General features: G+C 36.6%; 1 protein-coding gene across 6 annotated transcripts in view; it reads right to left on the bottom strand.

Annotated features, from left to right (window-relative positions):
• The window catches only part of PPP1R13B (protein phosphatase 1 regulatory subunit 13B), a 69657-nt gene that overhangs the window by 36077 nt on the left and 10077 nt on the right, over window positions 1–23503 (bottom strand). For 2 of the 6 annotated variants that reach the window (XM_063159842.1, XM_063159843.1), the window contains exons 1-3: window positions 19752–19971; window positions 7923–8070; window positions 1224–1343 (exon numbers count right to left, since the gene is read on the bottom strand). In XM_063159842.1, the coding sequence (XP_063015912.1) occupies window positions 1224–1343; window positions 7923–8070; window positions 19752–19877 (394 nt within the window). In that variant the 5' untranslated portion in view covers window positions 19878–19971. Of the gene's footprint in view, window positions 1–1223; window positions 1344–7922; window positions 8071–19751; window positions 19972–23503 lie in introns of those variants that run through there. The other 4 variants (XM_063159846.1, XM_063159847.1, XM_063159845.1 and 1 more) reach the window with 2 other exon arrangements.

The following is a 23503-nucleotide window of genomic DNA, read 5'->3' as shown; positions in this document are numbered from 1 at the left end:
CTCTTCAGGCAAAATATGATGAAGAGCAATGTACTCAAGTTTTATATTTTGTGTCCATAAGAAGCAGTAGCTTCAACTGAACACACTATAAATTAAGACAGTAGAGGAAGTTTTTCTAATGTGTAACTTATAAACAACTTTAATCTAGAAATCTATCCATAGCTCAATGATGGATTAAAAAGCCTTGCAAGCATGGTTCAGGAGCAACATTTTCCTTGCACATTGAAATTCTTTGGATTTAAGCGTATCTTAAATTTCTTAACATACTTTATATTTGTATTGCCCAAAGGATAACAGACTATTTTACAAAGTACTTAATTAATACAAAATTCCCTCACACATTTTTGGGTCTGCTACTTCTGCATTCCAAAAAAGCAGGAACCACTTAAAAATAAAAGAAGCAGCCTCAGCTGAAAGCAATAAGGACTCAAAGACTTGAAATCCTGTTGTTAAAAGTAGTCAGATTAGTTGAATGAGTCAGGATATTCTGGGCATGCAAACACACCTCACTGAGACACCTTTCCTGTCCTTCAGACAGTCTGACAGCCATTAAGTCTACAGTCTCAAAACTCTTCTCATAGATTAAGTACAGTCTACACCATTAAGTTCAGAAAGCTAAAACACTTCTATTTTTTTCTTCCAGTCTTTTAAGAAACTCCACTTGATAGGGCACTGCTTCATATAAACACTTCTCCTATAGAACCAAGCAGACCAGCAATTTTAAGATGCAAATTTTCCCAACTATTAAATATACCTACATGAAGCACTGAAAGAAAGCAAAGGCATTGAAACCTCTGCCAGTGATGTCTGTAAAATAGATCTGAGTTTTTAAAGGAGGCAAAGGACTTTACCAAGTCTTTCTCTGTGCAACTGAAAGAAGAAAAAAGAATCATTCTACCCTCTCAAAATGTAGGGACTTTCAATAAGAAAAAAACGACATCAAGTCTGTAATATCCACCAACTTTTTTGGATCCAAATTAAGCAGAATACAAACAGATCTTGCTATTACTCAACAGACTGGTAAAAATTATTCTGAAGAGGAGAATTGGTGCACAAGAACAAGAATAAAGGTGCCCCTGAGGAAGGTTTAAAATGGCTTTGGTACAAGGAAGTTGTATTACATATAACCACTGAGGTTCACTGAATGAACTGAAAACCAAACTCACTTCAGAAATCTTTTAAAATCTGTTTCAGTCACAACACTACAGGATAAATGCACTTACTCTGATCATTGCTTTCAGCTGGTGACTCTTCATGACGAAGAAAAAATTTCACCTCCTCCCTGCGTGGCCCCCACTTCTGCAGGTGGTCATACATCATGTGGTCAAAGGGTATGGGGCGCTCTGCAAGGACAAAACCAAAAAATCATCATCATCATAACTCCTTAAAACCAAGCAGGGTTACACAGAACTGTTACTAATAGTTAGAATGTCCTTTTTGGTAGCAGTTCAACCTATCTGATGTATTTTGTCTCACATGAAGTCTAAGAAACAGGCACCAAGTGGATGTATGGTATTAAAAGCTGGCCTGTTACTGTAGCACAGCTCACTGCTCCACAGGACTACAGAACCTGCTTGCAAATCCATAGCAGTGTTTAGGAACCCTAATTCAGGAGATAGCAACTTTGCTCCCCATCAACACCAAATGGGCCATTTGTTCTATTATTAAAATGATTAATTCAATTTGCACCTCTGGGTTTCCACACAGACAAAAAGCCTTATCATTATATTGACATTTAATCTCCCAAGTACTTCAGGTACTCCCACTCTAACACACTTTGCCAGACACTAACTTCCAGTATATGTGGAATTACTGGTGACTCTTTGAACAAATAAAGACTAAGTTCTATGCAACAGTCAGTCTCTTTGCTTCTCCCCAAGAAAACATTTGCATACAGTAATTATTTCTTCTAAATTAATCATACATGTTGTTAGTAAGAGACTGCACACTATATATTTAGTATTTCAAAATGAAAATACATTTAAGAAGACAAGTTTTTCACTGCTTCCATAATTACACTTGCATTTATTACCAGATGTTTTTATTAAGATAATAAAATCCCCATTTTAAGATCTAGTACTAGCTAAGGTACCAAAATATACCTTCTAACTAGAATAAAATTTTATTGTTTTATATACTATACTTTGTTGTTAAAAGCAAAATACTTTTGGCCTCCAAAACCCAAAGCACACTATCTCCCACTGGGAAAAGTGCCTCTCTTATCCATTTCATACTTCACTCATTTGACATGAAAAGACAAAATTATTCAAAAATATAAGAACAATCTTGGGAAAGGCTTGGGAAAACCAATTCACAAATATACCTTTATGTAATGAAATGTACCTAAATTTATATACATTATGAACTACATAGATGTACATGTCTTGATACTCTTAGGATACTTAATTGTTAAAAACCAATACAATTTAATCAATAGTTTTACAATGCATTTAATACAAAAACTTTTGTCAAAATATGTCATGTCAAGTAGGTATGTGATTAACACAATTTAGGCACAGTTAGATCTAGCTGCTTTCAGTGGGGAAAGGTCATTCAAACCACAAGCTAATCATATTCATCAGGTGACTGGTTATTTATCATTAAAAAAAAAAACAAACTTGCCCTCCCGCCCCCAAACCAACAACTACATTTAAAAAATGGCTGATTTGCTTCACTTCTTCCTGTGCCTCACTCAAGTGGTGTAGTAGAAACATTGTCAATAATGTTTAAGCACACAAGAATAAGGTCAGTAGCTTATTACTGCTCAGTTCTTGAAAAGGAATTTTAAAAGCATGATTTTCAGGTTTTTCAACTCCTAAAGTAAAGTAAGGTTTCAAGTGCTTTGAAGCATATCCACTAAAATTGCAGCATGAGTCTTCTAAAGATCACTGAATTTAAAAATATTTAAGTGGTTTAGTTCAGAGACTTTAGAACACAAGATATGAATCTTTAGGAATTTCTCCCAAACAGAAAAATTGCTAGACAGCCCCAGGTGTAACAGGGCTGGACTAATTACGGAATGGTGAGGAGCAGCTGCAGCTTCACTCCTGGTTGAGCTGGTCTCAATAAAAGCAAGGCCTGATCCCAGGAGCCAAAGTAAGAGGTGCCATTTACATAATGCACCTTCAATAATTAAGACTAACATATTTCAAACAGTGACAATGGAAAGAAATGGCAAAGATGTTTTCGACTAGTTTAGCAGTTCTTCCACAAAACCAGTTTGGGATGTTATCCTCAAGTAGACAGAAAACAGGTTAAAGTAGCAAGAGCATCATCAACATCACTGAAACAATGAAAACAAAGATGGAGCAGCACTAATCATTCTGTGCCACCTGGCTACACTAAACAAACCCAGGAAATGAAGAGGAAGAATTCATTTTCATTTAATGTCCATTAACACTTGACACAAAACATGGTAAGAACTGAAATCCCCAACTGTAGGAAATCTTTCCTACAGTTTCAATCCTTTAAATCCATAAGAAGTGTGAGAAGAAAGCATGATTTTATATTTGTAGTATAATAGTACAAGAGATATTTTCTGAAAATCCCTGTTCTTTAAGAACCAAAATCAAATCAAAACAAAGAGAAACACTACAGTTAAATTTTCCCTGGTTGTTATAGCTTCAGAAATATTTGTCAGTAACTGGTTCCTCAAAACTATTTCAAACTTCATTATAATTAAAAAAAAAATAAAAGAGAGCATTCTGAGAGTGTGAAGAAAACATTAAATAGGAAAATGTATGTAGAGTAATAAAAAAAAGGCTGGATTCCTATACTTTAGCAATACATAAAAATTATCTAGAGAACATTTGTTTTCATGAATAACAAATCAGAAAACTATGATAAATGCATACATCCATACTTACCTGAAAAAACTGCCTTTGACTTTAAGCTGGATCAAGATTCTAAAATATTTTTGAGAAATGAGCTATACTCCTTTCCTTTTAAGTAAAAGTCGTTTTTAGCTAGTTTTAAGTATTCCAAAACAAAACAACCTGTAAATCTGAAACACAGATACTACACCAATGTTTCAGAAAAGAGTTGCAAAATTCTTCTAGTGGAGCTACAAATCCACTACTTAAAAGTATGTTTCAGTCTTCAAAATCTGTTTTTATCCTGATTTCAAGGATCCTGCTATGTGAAATCAACATGGTTATGCCTCCTCTACATGAAACCAGAATAAAATAAAATGGATTTTCTCCACAGGGAAGTTGTGATATCTGGAATGAGTTTTTCCCTGCTCAGCTTTGTAGAAGTATACTCAGAGTAAGAAATTATTTCTTTCACACTCTCTTGGCTCCTATGTTACCACCACACTGAGGAATGTTTGACCAGTTGCTGAAGGGCATTCCAGGTGTAAATGAACTGAAAAATTAAGTACTGGGTGGATTTAAAGGTTGTAATCAATTCTCTCTTGAAACATAGTACAAGTTCCTTGCCTCACACCTGTCTTTGACCCTCCTAACTGACTGCTATTTGCAATAACAGGGGAATGAGGAAGAACATTCTGGGTTTGTCTCCTGTTCAGCATGAGAAATCCTTGCAAAAAGAGTAAGCTCCAAACTGACAAAGGCTGATATATCAGGCAAAAACCCTATTGACTTTTTCAACTATTACTCATGTCAAGAAACTGGGAAGGAGAGGGAACAGAAAATGAAATACCAAAATCAAATGTGAATAAATGAAATGCTTAGGCCATGCAGCTCTTATGAAGCCCTGAACCATTTCTTTGTCACACAAAAGCAAAGAAATGAAAGCTACAATAATAAATAAACCAATATGTTTTCCAACAGCTAAACTTTTATAATCTTCCTCTGCACTGTAGAAATCTTACATAATTTTTGGATTTAGTAACATTTTTCTGGAAGAAAATTGGTCTCTCATCCTCTAAAAATAAAATCAAGTGTTTATCATCTACTTGTACATACACATTCAAAACAGGAAGACTATTGAAATAGACAGCATTTTGCTGGAGCAATACAGTTTAGAAAGGCTTTTGGGCATGCAAACTGTTATTTGTACCTGATGATAAGATTACAGTCCACAAGCCCCAATGTTTGAATTTGAATAGACTGAATAGAATGCATTATTCAGCTGGGCTGCCTAAAAGAAGCTGTGGCTACCTGGAGAGCAGAGGAGTTGAGCGTGTTCCCAAGAGGCCAGGCATACTCTCTCTTATGGAGGGAGTTGTAATTTGTCATTTGTGCCACCGGGAGAGACTGCCAGCAAAACAAACCACTTAGTGTGTGACTAAATCTAATGTGTTTTTTCAGCCCATGATTTGCTGTATTAACTTTTGTTTTGAATGTTACTTTCCAAAATGTCCTCTGAAAAAACACTTGCAGATCTTTTGAGGATAAGGGTGAGGGATCAGAGACAGTGTAATAAAAGAGATAAAATATGCTTTTCCACTGGCACAACATGGAGCAGTTTTACTGCAAATTGCCTCACACTTCCCACTCAGAACCATAGTTTAAAGTTGGTTGTTGTAACTGTCGCGTTTAACTGTTCAGACTCTTGTTTTCTAAATCAGATCTCTGCTCCAGGCAAAATTCTTTAAAATATTTCAGTGGAAAGAGTTCAATTCAGCTCTCAGAAGAAGCAGTAGGAAAAATTATCATATATATGCCCAGGTTGTTCCACTGAGATATCTATGCACTGTAGACTTTGGGTCAGGAAGCTGAGGTCACAGATTTTCTAACAGCATCCTACATTTAAGAACAATGAAATAAACATTTGTGCTGAAAGTCCCATCAGAGAGCCTTAAAACCAATGTGCAGGATATCATTTTTGCTGACACTACAGGTCAAAGACCCAGAAACATAAGTGAGTGTTTTATTTTTTTCTTTCATTCTCTTCAGTATTTTCTGTTCTACAATTTCAGTGGAATAGATCTATACAGTTATCACCTAGGGAATTTAGCAAGTAAAGCTACCTTTGTGAAAGCTCACCTTCATGTGAGTTTTACCAGAAGCTCAGAGCTAATAATAGACAGAAGCTCTGGGCAGGCCTCTGCTCCTTCACCTAAGTGTATGTATGTAGATCTCCCCTTCAGAAAACTGGGTGAGATCAACAGGAATGTAACAGAATTAACAGAAAACAACTAAGCTAAAATCAGACATCTCCTTATTCTATTCACAGTAATATCCAAATCTCCACTGACTTCAATGGGATCAAAGAAAGATAATTTTCAGGGCAGATAGAGAAAATTTAGTCTTAGTCCCTCTATTGCAACTTCATGGATAAACTCTATTTCCCACTTTATAGAAGCTTGTAGCTTTCAATATCTAACACTTTGAGAAATAAAGTATTACACCAACAGACAAAATATTTTCTCAATCTTAAAAGTTATCATAGAAAACCTGTGCTTCTAAGGTCCAAGTTTTGCAAGATTTAAGTGTTCCAGGAAGATGCTTTGGATCACTTTTCCAGTTTCCAGTCACCCTTTAAAGCTAGTTGACAACATTCTTTCCTACATTTTTAAAGCCTTCAAAGTATTGTGAAAGCAAAGGAATAAACAATACCACATATGACACTTTCACTGACAAGGGATTGGAAAATATTAGGAATATCTGAGTGTAGTTGAAGTCTGCGGATCCATTTAGAAATCTGTGATGCACTTGGCATCACAGACTCCATAACCTAAATTTCCAATTTGAAGAACTTTTAACCATTCTTCAAGTCCTATCCTAAAAGAGAAGTCTTCTAACTGAGTGTGTACTGAATTTGTATTACTGGAATTGCAGGCATACAATTCTTAACCTTTCCCCTGTTCACTCTTGCCTAAACTCTGAGTTTCCACTCAGGTAGGAAATTACTTCAGGTACCTTTTCCTTTTACAAAGTCTTAGAACAGTTTAGAAAAAGATGAGGCATAGTATTCCTAGGAGGAAAATATTATGGACTGCCTATAGGTAAAAGTTCCAAAGGCATCCAAAGGCCTGTTGTGTCTGTCTGGCAAAACAGGCCCCAGTCAAAATAAAACACCTCTATACAAAATTGAAAAATTCAGCATCAAGTTATGACCTCATCAGCCTTTATACAGAACAAATTACATTAAGTAGGGGTCACTTTAATAATAAGAGATAAGAATGGGGGATTGGAACTAAAGGATCTGTAAGGTCCTTCCCAATGCCAACCCTTCCATGGTCCTATTCTGTGATTCTATGAACATGTCTGTTATCCCATCCACCAATTCTGCTTCCATCCATCCATTGATAAACAACCTGGAGGTTTGTACTACATGCAACTACAAGAATCCATTTAAAAACAGAATCTACTGGGCATGGATTTTGACACATTCCTGAAAAGAACTGCCTGCCTCATGATTCTGTGAAATAATAATTGCAACACAAATAGGATATGGACACTACTACCTGCTCCAAAAGAGGCTGGCAAATCTTTGAGAGGAAATGTTCATGAATAGGTGAGAGATACTAACTATGTCCCATTCTGCCATAACACTGTCTGGAGAACATCTGCTATTCATGATGCAGAGGGAAAAATAATCTACATCCTTTCTTAAATTTCAGCTAGTGCTCACATGTTAGCAATGAGGAAATAGGACTGGAAAGAATGCAGGTGGTGATCTGCACCCACTGACTGAAAAAACATCATCATGAGATTCCCTACTGTCATTTAAATACCCTCCATCCTATTAGAAAAACAAACACAGAACACTAACAGGGCTTACACATGCATTTTATCAAATGCCTCATGCTGAGGAAGAAAACAGAGAAGACTCAAGAAATACATTTATCTCTACAGTGATTTGAATTACCATCCTTTGCATCAAAGTCTACTAGACCAGAAGGAAAAAAAAAAGTACAATATGTCATTGAAATAATTAGTATTGAGAAGTCACTCTTTTTTTATAATTGATCCAACATCTTAAACTCCATTTGCAGTGAACATTTCACTCACCATTTCCACGCCACACTTCAGCCAGATGGCAGCTCCCTTCTCCAGGCTCTTTGCAGAACTCCACTACATCGCGACAGGTTGTTTCTGGTGTAATTGGAACTTCTGTCAGAATCTGTTCATTGTTGCTCAGAAACACAGTTAATATCATCTGAAAGAAATAAAAAGAAAAGCAGCAAGACTATTAAAAAAAAAGGAGAGACATAAAAAAGATTATGGGTAAATTTTTTTACCCTCTCTGTAAATGAAAATGTATGCCTAGTATTGGTAACTACATTGCAAAGGTGTTTTCAGTTTCCTGTACCTTTGACAAGGATTTAGTCCTTTGTGTTCATTTTTTTTGACAGCACATTGAACTGAAAATTTTTTTTATAAAAGCTTGAGTTGCTTTAGTTCTGTCTGAAAACAAGGCTGGGAAGAAAGGAACAAGTTTCAACTATGTTAGATGCTTGAAATCATAGCATTTAAATGTTGAGAATAAATTCACACTTTGGCAAAGTAACCAGAAGCTTCAGCATGTACTCAAATACAAGTATTTCTAAAATGCTCTAAACACTCTGAAAGACACCTTACCCTAGGCTCCTGCTTAAAATTAAATGAATCATTTTATATATTCTCTCTGTACCTTAATTCCCATCTGTAGTGACAACACTATTCTGTAAACAGTGGATGGAAAAGACAAAAGAAATGTTTTGGAAGGCAAAAAATACCCTAACAGTAAGTGTCCCTAAAGAACATGATGAAGTTAGTAACTTCAGCTGCAATGAAAGTTCTGCCAGATCTTTCCCATAAATAAAATGTGGCGTCACACACTGAACCTAATAACAGCTCTTCATTAAATGAGCACTCTCCAGGTAAATAAAAGTTGTGTTCCAATTTGCATAAGCAGCTCCTAAAAACATTCATAATACTTTTATCTGTGGGACACATGCATCAGCCAGACTGGAGACTGACATTAATAACACAGATACTGAGTAAGAGCAGTCTGTCTAGAAATAGACACAGGACAAATTCCAAGAAAGCCCAGGCTTCAAGCTCTCAGTCTCGTCAGTCCTCCAGGCTATTTCAGTCCAGGTTTCTACTATCCCTTAGCCTGCCAAGTTTGCATGCTGTGTCCTGAAGTTTTCAAGTACCTACACTTCAACACAATTAGCAGCCAACCAGAACTGAAAATATACCAGAATTTACCCCCAAGTTTTTCCAACAGCAGCATAAAGGAAGCCATGGTAAAAGCTGTAATACAAGCTGGAGGAAGCTATAGGATGCAGCCAACAGATAATAATGAATGTGCCTGTAACCACCTACTGTAAAAAGCTCAAAACTTTATTGTTTCCCCAACAGAAGATTCAGACAGTCTCCATATTCAGTGACTGTGGTCATATAACAAGTGACTGATGTTGAATCTATTAGTGGAATCTGACCTCGTATTTAAGAAGAAAGAGTCACACACATGAACATATACCAAGAGGCTTAGAAGAAACCTTAAGAGGTCACCTAATGCAGTCTCTTGGCCTCAGGCAGGATAAACTATACCTGCATTATTCTGCAGAGATGCTTGTCTAACCTGTTCTGAAAAGCCTTTCATGATGGAAATTCCACCACTTCCCTAAGCCATCCAGCCCAGAAATCCAGGATTCCTGTTGCAAGAGGAAGTTTCTTAAAGCCTAGTTAAAGTTTTCCTTACCACCATTTAAACCCCAAAGTTCTTTTAGCCACAGGGGAAATAGAAAACACATTTTTCCTCCTTTTCCCTCTACAGTTAAATTTAAAGAACGTGTAATATGTAAGGAAACTAGGTAACTTAAATTAAATAACACCAGTTTAACAAAGTTATTAGTGCCAGTATTCCAGTTTCCTCATAGCACTTGATAGCAGTTTCAGAACAAAACCCAAATTTCTGAAACTTTTTGAGAATACCAGGTGACCCTGGCTTTACTGCCTCAATCATGAGTGGAAGATCTGTTTTCTTGGTATGAAAGGATACAGAGAATGGCTTAACATCATGTGACTTTACATGGTTTCCAGGTTTTGATTTCCTTATTGCTGTAAAAGCAACACTAGCCCAGAAAACTTGTTTTATGTCTTTAAGATTATATATCTGCTTCTGCAGACCAACTGAAAGAGAAAGAAAAGCCTTGTAGATGTGAGTTATCCTATTTACCTTAGTCACTTGTCCATAAATTCCAATCTCAAGCACTACATGAACTCACAGCTCCCTTGGCAATGCCAGGACAAAGTTGGCTGTACCTCAATCACCCCACTTGACTGCTCAGCTCAGAGGGCATCAGGATTGTCCTCTGCAAAGCTGGGTGGCACAGTTTCAGCCCAGGGAAAGGTATCTCACTAATGAGGAAGCAAGGTGCTGCAGCCAACAACTGCTGTAACACTCCTAAAAGAAACTTGATTAGGTAAGGATTTGTTTTCAGCAGGTTGAGTAATACTAAAGGAATTGAAACACAGCTGCAAAACAAATATCCTGAAACATACACAGCAAGACTGGAAATATTGAACATTATTACAATGTTAATTATATATATATTGTAATATTAATTACAATTTCAAGTCAATGTCATAGCTGTCCCTGTTTGTGGTGGGAATGGGTAAGAATCAGAGGTTCTGCATGTGATAAAATACAAATAAGCATTGATGGAGTCTGGAAATTTGCTGCTGAGGAATGCAAGTGAAATACATGTGAAATACCCAAGTATAACCTACTGAAGTAAACCAGTTGCATTAAAGAAAAAAAACATTCTTCACCAAAGATTAGGACGCAAAATAACTGATAAAGTCTTTGATTTCTCATTTTAAATTGATTTCTAAATAGGAGCAGCTGAATAAAACCTATCTTGTAAAATTGTGACCATAACCATTGTAGCATTTCTTTGATCATCTCTCAATCCACAGCTTTTAATATGGGAACACAATGTCACACAACAGGATCAACCTAACACTCACAAGCAAATCACCTCAGGGATTCCAAATCATGTCTTTTTTCCACAATAAACATCAGGCTCCAAACCTTACACTTCTTCCTTCTCACCACACACATGGGTATTACCTGTTACTCCCCTCTATGGCTCCTGCTACCCAACCAACGGTTTGATTCCAACTTTGACAAATTCTCATTTATTTTCACTCATTTTTTCATTTTTTAACCTTCGTGCAAACTCTAGTGTATCCCATCACATTTCAGGTCTTTTTCACAGCAAATAAGCTCCAGCAAACCTCCCAAGCTGGCTTCCAAACTACTGTCCTCTCACTTCCCAGCTCACAGATGACCTCCTCCTAGGACTTGGAATCAGTGTCACAACTGAACCTTCTCTGTCCAACAGATCCCTGTCTAATACTTGCACACATTCCTCTTACATGGTCTCTCCCCTTCATCCATCCCCTCTTCAAACCATACTTCAGGTATTATTTAAAGGACACATTTCATCATCCCTGCAGTTTTCTCAAGGAGACAGAAACAGGGATAAACCTACAAGAACATTTTCCTTGCTTATTATCTCACCTCTTTCTACAGTTGAATAATGCTACCTACAAAAATTTCAATAGGCATCGCTCACACAGATGACAGTTTTATCTATCTACACCTGATCTCCTGCTAAGGAAACTGAAATGTTGGCAATCTTCAATTGACTCTTATGAATGCCTGGCTGTCAATTCAAGTTCTACAAGGCTGTAACACAGTTCTTAGGCACGTTTCTCCAGTGACTCCCTAGATTTCATTCACCAGATCACACAGGTACCCAATCACCCTGAGCTGCAGGATAGACATCTTTGACACAAAACATTTTCTCAGTCTTCTATCTCAGATCTATTTCTATTTTTCCTGTACCATATGTAAAAGAGAGAAAGGTGTTTTTTCCATAAAGTAGTGCAGCTAATGCTCTCAGTGTGCCAACTTGCAAAAAATGTTTTTCAACTTTTTCACTGGTGTGCCTTTTTCACTCATGCCACTGTCACAACAAAAGTCACCCTTTATGCCTGTAGCCTTTACCCAGCTGCATTTCTGTCAGTCCTGATATGCACAATTTATTTGTTTTCACTTTCAATCTTCTTTCTTATCACTTTTCACTCTCTATCAAGAAATTTACATGAAATTGGCTCTTTACCCCTGTTTCTACTCTCCATGTGCCTAACACTAACAGGTGGTTTTATGGTTTCTTCAGTGTTGTCCACCAGGCCTTATACACACCTGCAAAGCAACCTCATTATTTTTCTTGGAGATCCTCCGTTGCTGTTCTGGCTAAAAGAACACACCAGACACAAATCTAAGTCACAAATATGCTGAACAGTGCTTTCAATGAGGTGATAAATATTGTTTTGTCTCCTTAGACTTCTTTAACCTTTCAGTTCATTGCTTTCTTCATCCCTAACCAAGATTCCAAGAGTTGTGACAAAAAGATACACGAACTTGTCTACCAGAGCAGAGATCCCACAAGTCACAACTAAATGCCTTACACATGACTATACAGAAACAAATCACTTTTCAAATGGGTCTGATGGCCTTTCTTCTAAATGAGCTTGGTCTGGCTGTCCTGGAATCCACCTTGACCTCTCTACTTGTGTTTTGCTATTTAAGTTACACTCCACTAGAACAGTGTGCAATTACTTATGACTGCAATAAAACCAGACTGCCACCCCAAAGGCAGCTGATGTAGCGTGTTGATTCTTAGTTAAGGTATGGTCTAGAAAGCCAGCAAAGGCTTTGCCTCACCATTTTTCTAAAATCTTACTGAAAAAAAAACAATCTTTTTTCATCTTCAGCTAGTGAATTAAAAAAGTATACAGTTCACAATTTTTGTCGTTCTTGGAGACAAGAACTACATCTCTCTCAACTATTACCTCATGCTACAAAGACTCAAAACACTGCAGCTTGAGAAGAAAAATTGTACACCCACACCTCCACTGCCTTATGCCTAAGCCAATTCACTATGTCAGGCAGCTGATAATACTTATTGTAAAAATAACAAAGTCCATATAAGTAGGCATTTCCTGATATCCTACTCACCCCAAACTGAGGTATTTAAGCTATCAGAAAGGAACCAGACAAGTATTATTTCAGAACATGCTGAAACATTAGAATTGAAAACAAGTTTAATATTATTTTCTTAGAATAATATTGATGTATTCTACTTCAAAAAAAGGAAGTGAGTTCTGTGGCTGACAATGGCAAACTATTCAGTTGGCTTTTTATTTTCCATATAACCAGATTTTAACTTAAGCCCATGTTTCCAAACATGGGCTTTTCCTGAATGTAACTTTACATCCATAATTTTAAAAAGAAAGACACATATAGTAAAGTTTAGAAGCAAGATCACTCCAGCAAAAACCAAAGGTTAAGAAAAAACACAAAAACAAAGGTTAAGAAAAAACACTCCTACATCCCAAGAAAAGGAAAACAATGATTTTTTCTCTGTGCTATTACTCTTATGACTCAAATTTAGAATGCCTACATGACATTAATAGTAGAGCAGATAACAGAGAAATTTTTGAAAAACTTTTGTCAATTTAAGAATTATCCAATCCAGAATTATCCAATTATATGACTGAAATTTAAAAATATGCCGGATATTTAATATGGCTAAAGACACATATTACTCTTTAGTCATATTAGAATCTCACTTTGCTTTTTTTTTTCAACCTTAAACCAGCCTAGAACTTTCACTGTGAAAATGAACAAGAAAAAACCAAACAAAAAACCCCTCCTCTTCTAGCAGATCACTGAACAGACATTTCAAATACAAGGCTGACACACAATGAACTTGAAGTACAAAACAATTTCTGATAGAAATGCCAACTTCAATCCTTCTGTTTCACAGGAACTGGAAAACATTATCTTCTCACCATGCATTTTCCCCTAACAAAGAGTTCCAAAACATTCATTGATGATCTTGCAGTGCTTTGCCATTTCAGAGCTTTTAGCGGTGCCTGAAACTCCGAGATGAGAACAATCGGTGAACACAGGACTTGTTCCAAGTTAATTTCTCCAGAATAGCAGAGACCTCAGCATGTCCCAAGAATTTTAACAACTTTTGTCCTTGATTTTTCTAACTCAGGAGTCCCAGGAGTTTGCTACAATAGAGTTTTAAGTGGAAATTCCAAACCCATATCTTACTGAAATGTCCTAGTCCCCTCAATCAAATAAGAACTTTGAGTAAGAGTAAGAATTTCAGCTACTAGAAAAATTATAGAATGGGAAGCAAGAAAAATGTGAATTCTTACAAAAATCATCCCTTTGGTGATGAGATACATTAATATGCACAACTTTGCATGTAGAATGGTCAGAAAAAAAGTTACAAGTTATCAATTTTCTCATGCAAGTTTGCTTGCCTGGGATTCATGCTATTATATGAAACTTCCATCAGCTACAGTTGTAGAAGTTGTAGTTGTACATTTCAAGCATTAAAGCAGTTTTTGTTTTTGTTGCAGTAGGAACACAGCCATTTTTATGATTACAGACTTAATTAGGTAAAACTTTAGGCAATCACATTAAGAAAACCCACAGACTATGAAATTATAACCACAGAGCTGTTTGAATTAAAGCCATCTAAAGACCCTTTCTTGACTGAAGTCACAAGTATTTATTTATAATATTGGGATTTCAGAAGAAACAAATCCCAAATAAACTCTGCTGTTATTATGTGGAAACCCCAGAAAAATAGTAGTAAGATTAAACAATTTAACTTCTCTGTATTAATAAGAAACATTTCAAATCCATCTAACCAACAAGTTATTCACCAGCATGCTTTTTCCAATAATCTTCAGAATAAAGCTGTTATTTTTAAAAATAAGTCTGCTGAAGAATTTTTTGCAGTATGCTTGTGAGCTTTAATTCAAATTAAAGCATCAGGACATACAGCAAATTTATTATCAATTACTGTGGTTTTCACCAGAGGATTTCTTGACTCTAACATCTTCTTGTTCCCATATATGGGATGAGAAATTACTGCAATCAATTTCCATATTTCTAAACAGCTTTCCTCACATCCTACTCACATTCAAGCTGTGTAAACTTAAGAGTTCAGGACAAAATTTAAAGCCCAGTGATGCTTTTGACTGTATTAGTAAAATTCACAAAGGCAGTGCAACCAACAGACTTCAGCTTGCACAGAATAAAAAAATGAGCAAAATTTTCTGCCAAAATGTAGACTTGTGAAACCAATAGTTTCTTACTACACTTTCAAATCTGAAGCCAACTTCCTCCATATGGCCTGCAAAAGAATCCACAAAACTGGGAGTGAATCTCAGACACAAAAAATGTAAAGTATTAAGCTATGGGTTACTACCAAAAATTAAAACCATAAATTTTACTATTGGTAAACTCAAGCATTCATGCAGTTACTCAAAAATATGAACAAGGTCATATTATTTAGGGTCAACACTTTTGATTTTGATCAAATCTGAAAAGTTCATGTTGCCTAAATGTACTTCAATATATTTATCTCACAAAAGTGGCTTTTTTTGCATCAGCTCATATGCTAGTTACAATTATTTGCTATTTTGCTATCACTGGGAAAAAAAAAATCCATGTTGAGATCCACCTTCATCATGCTCTGCACTAGACAAGCTGCCCACAGAAAGCACAATCAGGAGCCTGTCAGACAATAATTGTGCATAAAATTACTTCTCTTGCTGAAGCATAGGAATAATTTTAATTAAGTATTTAACTCCTCTTTTCGAAATGTAGATGTATAGAGTTTTAAAAAAAATCTTATAAAAATGTAGGGAAATCTTGTTTAGGGCCTGCATGTTGTTAAGGCTTAAGGAACTGACAGAACCACAGAGATTTCCTCTCAGGATTTCCAGGATTGTTGCCTTTGCCCCGTTCATGAGCTGCCATATGCAACAGTAGGTGGTCAACAGGACTCAGGCTATTCCTACTTAGACCTACCTGATACTTATTTGCTGAGGGGATACTTTGGACACTTTCTTTTCTTTGACAGAAAAAGAGCTATAGCATCATTGTAGATCTGCAGCCTGAAGCCCCTTATTCCTGCAGGACAGGGAAATAAATCACCATTTTTGCTAAAGGAAGGAGACAGCAACTATCATCTGCAGGACAGATCCACAAACTGTTAAATGAAAGGTTCACAGCAGCAACATGAAAGACTTCCAGAGCTCTAGGAAAACAATACCTACTGAAAACAAAGCAACCAAGAGTTCACTTGTGTAAACAATGAAAACAACCCACAGACTGCAGGCTGTGAGAAGCAAGATATCAACAGGACTAAAAAAACCAACTGGCCTAACAAATGTTAAGTTTCTAGCATCTGCCTGGGACAGAAGAGTGACATCACTCAGGCATTATAATCCTGTATCAGATTTTAGACTACATTTTGCTATACAAGAAGTCAGAGTCAATCCATGGGAGTGAACCAATGCCAGATCTCCAGACATTATCTTTAGAGAAGCCATTTGTTATTTGTTAAAACATTGAAATGCCTTGCTTTAGATTCAGACAGCTCTGCTAAAACCAAGTGAGAGCTGAGATTTACACAAAATTTAAAAGGTGAGCAGTAAAGTTGTGGCTACAGCAGGGGAAAATGAGTATAGCTTAAAAGGGACAAACGAAAAAAACAAAGAGATTGCATTACATATCACACTGCTATTTTAGAAGAGTATCTGTCCAAGTGCAATATTTATCACCATCAGCTAAAGCAACAAAGCCTGAAGTTAGAGAAATCTATAAAACATGCCTCTTGTGATGTTTTCTAGTGGGAAATATAATTTGGCACTTGCTACAGAATGAGTTCAACATCCCTGCATCATATTATCTTTTGGCTTGATTCCTAAATCGCTACATCTGGAGGAACAGCAAGAGATCTTGTTGCTGCTCCTTGACACAAATAATTCTACCCAAGGACTGTCAAGACACGGGTTAGCACGTAGGGACTTTGGAGCACAGGCATCATTCTACGTACACTAACAAGTTCTGCCTGATAACATTTCTCCATCAGGCAACACAGATTAAAAATGGATTTTTATTCTCCCCAAAACAAGGCTCTGAAATTTTGCTTTCTTTCACTGTTTAAAAGACAGTGTGCCATATGCTATCTTTTCACAATATACACAATTATTATTCAAAGGTGGAAGCTGGAGACTCTTCCTGAAAGATTCTTGCTTCCTGAAAGATTTTCTGCTCTAATCAGTTGATGCTTACAATGTTCATGATGGTTCAATACTTAAGTTCTCACCTTGCAAATTAGCATTATATGATTCCTTATAGGATTATTGCATATGGGCCCCATCAACCAAGAGCAGAAGACTGATCTTTAAATCAAGCAGCTCTGAAGAAGTTCCAGAGGTTTTTTTTATACTTGCTGTCTTCATTAAGGATACTCTGTCTTCTGGAATATTTTTTTACAGTGAATCTTCAAATGACAAACCTCATCTAGTACTACCTGCCTAATTTCAATGAGATTTATCTAAAGCAGCTTGAAACAAACCAATAAAATCAGCTGTCAAAATTTTATGCTGATGAATTAAAAGTAAAAAAAAAAAAGATATTCTAATCTATTTAAGAAACTAGCAAATAGCCCAGCAATATATAACAAAGGATTTTGGAAGTTGATAAGGCCTATAAATATGAGAATTCCTTAAATAAGGCCTATAAATATGAGAATTCCTTAAATAATGGATTCCCACTAAACTCTCAGAACACTGCAGCAGTTGCTGCATTTGCAAATGCACAAAATATTACTAACACACAGGAAAGGTCAGAAGGATGGAGGACAGCAAGTCTCCAGATCAAAACAAGGCTGCAGTGGTGCAGTGATCTTTCCAGTTGTCCATAAAGTCCACCAGCTCTATTTAATAAAATATGAACATGATGCTCATACTTCACTGTTCTTCACATCTTCAGGTCAGGGTCCTCCAAACCAAACGGTTCAGAGCTGTGTGGGGACCCCCAGTACAAGGTGAGGAGTGGCCTCAGAGCACCTCAGAAAAGGAGGGAGGAACCACTGTGGCACTACAACTGCATCTCACTGTACATCCCACACATCACCCGGTTCTGATATTCAGAGATCTGAATCTTTCACATCTGACAGGGTAACCAGGATGCCTCACCTCAAATGCATCACAAGCTTGCTAAAACAGTCCTAAAGTACAAGCTGCCCATTCCATTCCATCAGCTGATGAGATATGAATAACATGTTAAAAATACTCCTAAATATTTTATTCTCCAAATCATTAAGGAAGATGTGCCTGAAGAACAACACAACCATAGTGCTGTAAAATTCACAGTACACACGGGTGAACTGGCAATAAATTAAAACCAAAACTAAACGAATTCAAGATGACTCAGCTTCAGAGATCCTTTTATTACATAATAATCTCAGCTGGAAAGTCGGGGAAAAAAAAAAGTTGTGTTCACTAAAATGAAAGGTTTAAAAAAAAATAAACCCACCCAAACCAAAGAACCACACACAAATGGAAACAAAAAAATGCCCCACTTGCAAACCCAAACCAGAAAAAACCACACACACAAAAAACCCCCTGAACCCCAAACTCCACACACAAGGACACCCTCCACCAAGACTTGAGAACCAGATGATAGATAAGAAAGACCAAAAATTGAGTATTTTACTTTTATTAGGTAGGGATATGGAGCAAAGTCCCATTCAAGTTTTTTTGCATATTGGAAATGGCAACACTGCAATTTACTTAGAAAGAAAGCTCAGTCTGACAACACCAGGCAAAGGTGAAGAGCAGAGCTCAGTGTGAGGGTTTGAGTCAATTTTCCTGAAAGAAAACAATCTTAAAAATCCGCATTTAACACAAGTGTCCCATTGAATTTGTAGCATAGAACCAAATGTTCTCAAATTATTAAAAATATTTTGGCCAAGGTTAAGGACAGGGAGGTGCTGATGTTTCTACAGTCTTGTGTTTGACCTTGTCAACAGCTACAGCAAAGTCATCAAAAATCCACTGAATTCCAGAAAAGCCTGACCTACCTACTGCATTGAAAAATAATCCCATGGAAAAAGCATAGGATACAAAACCAGGCATTTGTATCTTTTCTTTTACAAACTGTTCAACAAAATATGAAAAAGACACCCCATCAAACCAAAACATCTAAACCACAAACCAAAAGAAAACCAATCAACATGGATTTTTACTAAAGATCATGCTTTTTGCCAAATAATAAAGGTGATTTGCAGCACTGATGATAATTTTATCATTTTACAAACAAGGAACAATTTCTACAAAAATCTGGAGAGACACAACCGTATGTAGTGTTGTAAATGGAACTAGCACTATTCTTTCTTCTTTATTTTCAATAGTGTGAATGCAGAAAGTACTACCACAGCTTTCTTCCACTAAGCAGGAAGTATTAATAAAATACTGATTGTTTAGTGCATTGCTTTCAGGGAATACCAGCCATTCAATCTCAGATGTAAAGATGTTATCTGGCTTGGTAAAAAATAGTAAATGAAAAGTGAATACATCCTTGGGGATTCAACAGGCAAACCAGCAGAATTTTCCTCCCATCAGAGTGGAATGACTCTTTCCAAAACATTTCTTTAGTTTTAAGGTGGCAGATTTAAAAATTAAAAGCTGTTGTTTTATACTCAGAAGTCCACTTTGGCTGAATCAAAAACTAATAATAATAAATCCAGCTATGCAAGGTAAAAATAAAAATTTCAGGCATTTTATACTCATATAAGGCAAAAATTCCTGATGTTCAAGTAAAAATCTCACTCACAAACACTCTCTCACTCTCACACTCTAATCCATTATAAAGAGTCACTGTTTGGTTTTACTAAAAGAAATCCAAAACTGCTTAAGATTACAGCAAACAAACAAAAAACAATGTCGTCCCACCTTCTTTTTCATAATTCTGTCCTTGGTCCGCTGTTTAGATTTAAGTCCAGTCGTTTTTGGTAGCCAAGATTTCCCTTTTGATGCTTTTACAATATTCTGAAGAACCATCCTTAAAATATTCTTCATGTGGACAGTTGTAAATAGCAGTGAATATAAAAATAATGTGTAAAGCTAAAACCTAATAACAGTTTCTGTGCAACAACTACAGTGAAAAAGTACTTAAATGGAGTATTTTTGGTCTACTGGCACATGAATTCAGGCAGCAATGACGAGCACTGATAAGATGTTCTAAAGAAACAAGACAGGCCACAGCTGTGACAGGAACAAGATAGGCTGGATCAAGTTTCACCTAATTAGGCAAGGTTGCTATACGGGAGTTCTGCTATCCTCTCATTGTGCAATAGTAGACTTTGTTGCTATTATAATAATGACAAACAGTAAGTATTTATCTTAAATAAATTTACATGTAAGCCTCTGACTGTCTCAAAAGACATAGAAGTGGTTTTCCTGCTGAAGAGGCAATGAAGGAGGAGAAGTCCTAAGAGCAAATGATCCTAACAATTGTCAAAAGACATTTCCATGACACATTTTTTTAAATCAAAAATATTTGAAGTGGAACAACCAGCTTAAAAACAACACCACCATATATTTATACCTAAAAATATGACAGTTCAGGCACTACTCCATTCTTGGCAAAGTCTGTCTTCTTGCTGGACATAATTCAAACAGCAGAGAATATACTGTAAACTGTTTCTGACTGTCCCATCATGTCAAGGGACAGCAAATGTTTATCATCCTTCCTGTCAGCACCACACAGGATCGGGCGTGGGGAACAGGCAGTGCCACAGCACCAGCAGGGCTTTCAGCCCTTACTCTGCAACTGCAGGAGCAAAGCACAATTCTGCAGCCTGATCCTTCCCTTCCTAGAGCAAATGGAGAGAGGAGGGACCCAGGGGTAAAAACAAACCAAAGCCAAACCCAAACAAGCTGACCCGCACTATGAAATATCAGCAGAACCATCTCTCCCAGAGCTAGGAGCCACATTTTGTGTAGGACACTGCATGGAGCTCCCAACTTTGCTGTGAGCCACAACATTTTTACTTTACCCTTCCCTACCAGCAGCAGCAGAGCAGGCAAAGCTAATGACAGACTTCATTTGATGTGCTTTGACATTCAGAATCAGGACTGTCCCTCCATAATGCATTGTGTCACTAACAAAAACATTCTGATCCCATGCAGTATTCTTCCTTCCTGCACAGCAAACATGTACCATGTTGAGAGATTTATCGAGAGTGTCATTGGTAGAATAGTGTCAGATGTTTAAAATGCTGCAACTTAAAAATATTAACCTGTTAGCAACTAAGAACATTTTAAATAAATGAGAAACTCAAGGTTATTTTTTAAAAGGGAAGGGTTGTTTTGCTTTAGGAAGGATGGAAAAAATCTAATCTGGTTGTTCTCCAAAACCAGATTGTATCTTGATCTGCCAGAAAAACAAACTATCACATGAATAAATATTTGAGAGGAAAAGCTGGGCCTGTTTTAAGACATACTGTGCCATTCTTTCAACCATGGCTGTGGTCTGAATTCTTCTAAACTGCCCCCCAAATTTATAAAAGCCTTACTTAGGAAGGCAAGACAGACATGCAGAACAGCAGCACACGGGAGGATCAAACACTAAAGCCTGTCATACCTATTGGATAACTGGATTCTTTCAAAAGAAGAATAGGAACTAAAATAAACATGTGTCACTGAATTTCCCTTTCATCCTGTCGTTCCCTCCTGAAATAACTGAAAACATCTGTGTGTATTTTGTTAAATCAGATAAATAATAAAACCAATACAAACACAGAGTAGTCCCCTGTGTTCTATGAAAGTACCATCTCCCCACTGAGTACCTGATCCAGTGCAGGCATTTGGCTGCTTTAGAACTCTTACTGACAGACAGGTAAATACAAATCTAGGCTATATGGAGAGAGATAATAATACCAGTCTCTGGTTGCTTAATGTTTCAGCCTCAAAATCCTGAATTAAAGAAAGAAGGGGATTTTCCTCACTAAAATTTCAAGAAGTTTTGAATGTTCTATATGAAGGAGGTAAGATAAATGCACTATTTCACTGACATAAGCTGTTTTCCTACATTAAATGCAAAAAAAATCCCATTTAAGATCCAAGAAGTCTTGTTCTGTATGACAAAGCTCATATGTAGCAAATCTATACACCTGCAGACTATGTAAATCACTCAGCAGGAAAGTAATTGCAGCCTGTGATCCCACTAAAGTACCACAATATTAACACACTCACGATCTCTGAAAACTGCACAGAATGATGGAGGAAAAAAGGATATAAAGGAAAAATTAAAAAGTCTAATTCTCTGAAATGTATACAACTTTGCATCAAACGCTTGTACAAAATGGAAAATGATTGAATATAAAGAGGCGAAAACTGCTAGGTGTGAGCAGCTAAGGACACTTGGAGAAGTAATGAACAAGTAAGAAGAAAAGCAAGTTCAGAAGGAATATAACACCATACTGCATGCAGGGTAGCAATAACTTAAATTAAGGCTTATTTGTTTTAATAACTTCTGCGTCACTTTGCCAGCCTATTTTACTCTTTGACTATTGTCACTTCTCTTGCTATATTGTAAATGCTGAAAGTGCAAATGTACAATTTATTTAAACATGCTTAACTACAAATATGCATGATTGCACAGAGGCTTTCTAAGCTAAGCTTTTCCATATTTGTGGAAAATTAATCTAAACAGACACCTTAATATTACGCACAGATTAAAATTAACTTCTTATCATTTGCATCCAAGACTTTAAAAACCCAAACACCTTGGGGTTTTTTCTATGTATTCTCTTTCTACAGTAGGACCAAGCAAAAATTCATGGATCATACTGGGAAAACAAACAAACTTAAAAACAAAACCCATCAGCAATAACAACAAAATCAGTATTTTCACAGATAAATTAATAACACTTAATGAGACAGGTACCTAGGTTTACATATCACTTCAACTTCAGTAAACTGACAACCAAGTCTATGCATTTCTTGAGCCTACTGCAAGAGGTAAAATCATGATGTTCCACTACAAACAACTGTACACTCAATAACATACAGAGAGAATGACTTTTGGGGTTTTTCCCTTTTCCCATATGAGGCTGGAATGAATGGAAGGGATTTTACAATCTGCTCTCCAAAAGATGTTAGAAACACAGTGGCACTCTAAGCCCACAGGAAACCAGACTGTTTATCCCATTATTGCTTCTGCTACTGATATATAAAAACATACAAATCTACATGAAAACATTCATATTTTTGCTTTCTTTCACATATTTGAACACATCTTGTCTCATAAGAAAACTGCACTAATTGACAAGAAGAATCACTGAAAGACTTTGGTCCCCACTTCAGGAAGACAAATTCAGAGACATCAGAACAGCCATCCCCGAGCACTGGAAGAAAAGAGGCTGTTGAAACCTCAGTGCTTGAAAAATTTCTAAATCATTGGAGAGATAAGAAAAAGCTGACCAAAAGCTTTTTCCTGCTCAGCAAAGATAAAGGCAACTAAGTGCAGGCTCCAGATCAAGCTTTCTTGTAATTTTGTGTCCAAGCCTCTCAGTTCTTCAGAACTGAGCAGTATTTGGGAGCTTCAGATGGAGGGGGGAAGGGAGCAGCAGCAAATGGGGGTAATCCAGTAATGCCTTGAAGACTCAAATCACAAAGATTTGTCAGGTTGAATGTTATAA

Source organism: Melospiza melodia, chromosome 6 (genome assembly GCF_035770615.1).
Source record: "Melospiza melodia melodia isolate bMelMel2 chromosome 6, bMelMel2.pri, whole genome shotgun sequence".
Lineage (NCBI taxonomy): Eukaryota > Metazoa > Chordata > Aves > Passeriformes > Passerellidae > Melospiza > Melospiza melodia.
Note: the sequence above shows the minus strand (reverse complement) of the source record. Positions and strands in the feature narration are given on the sequence as shown.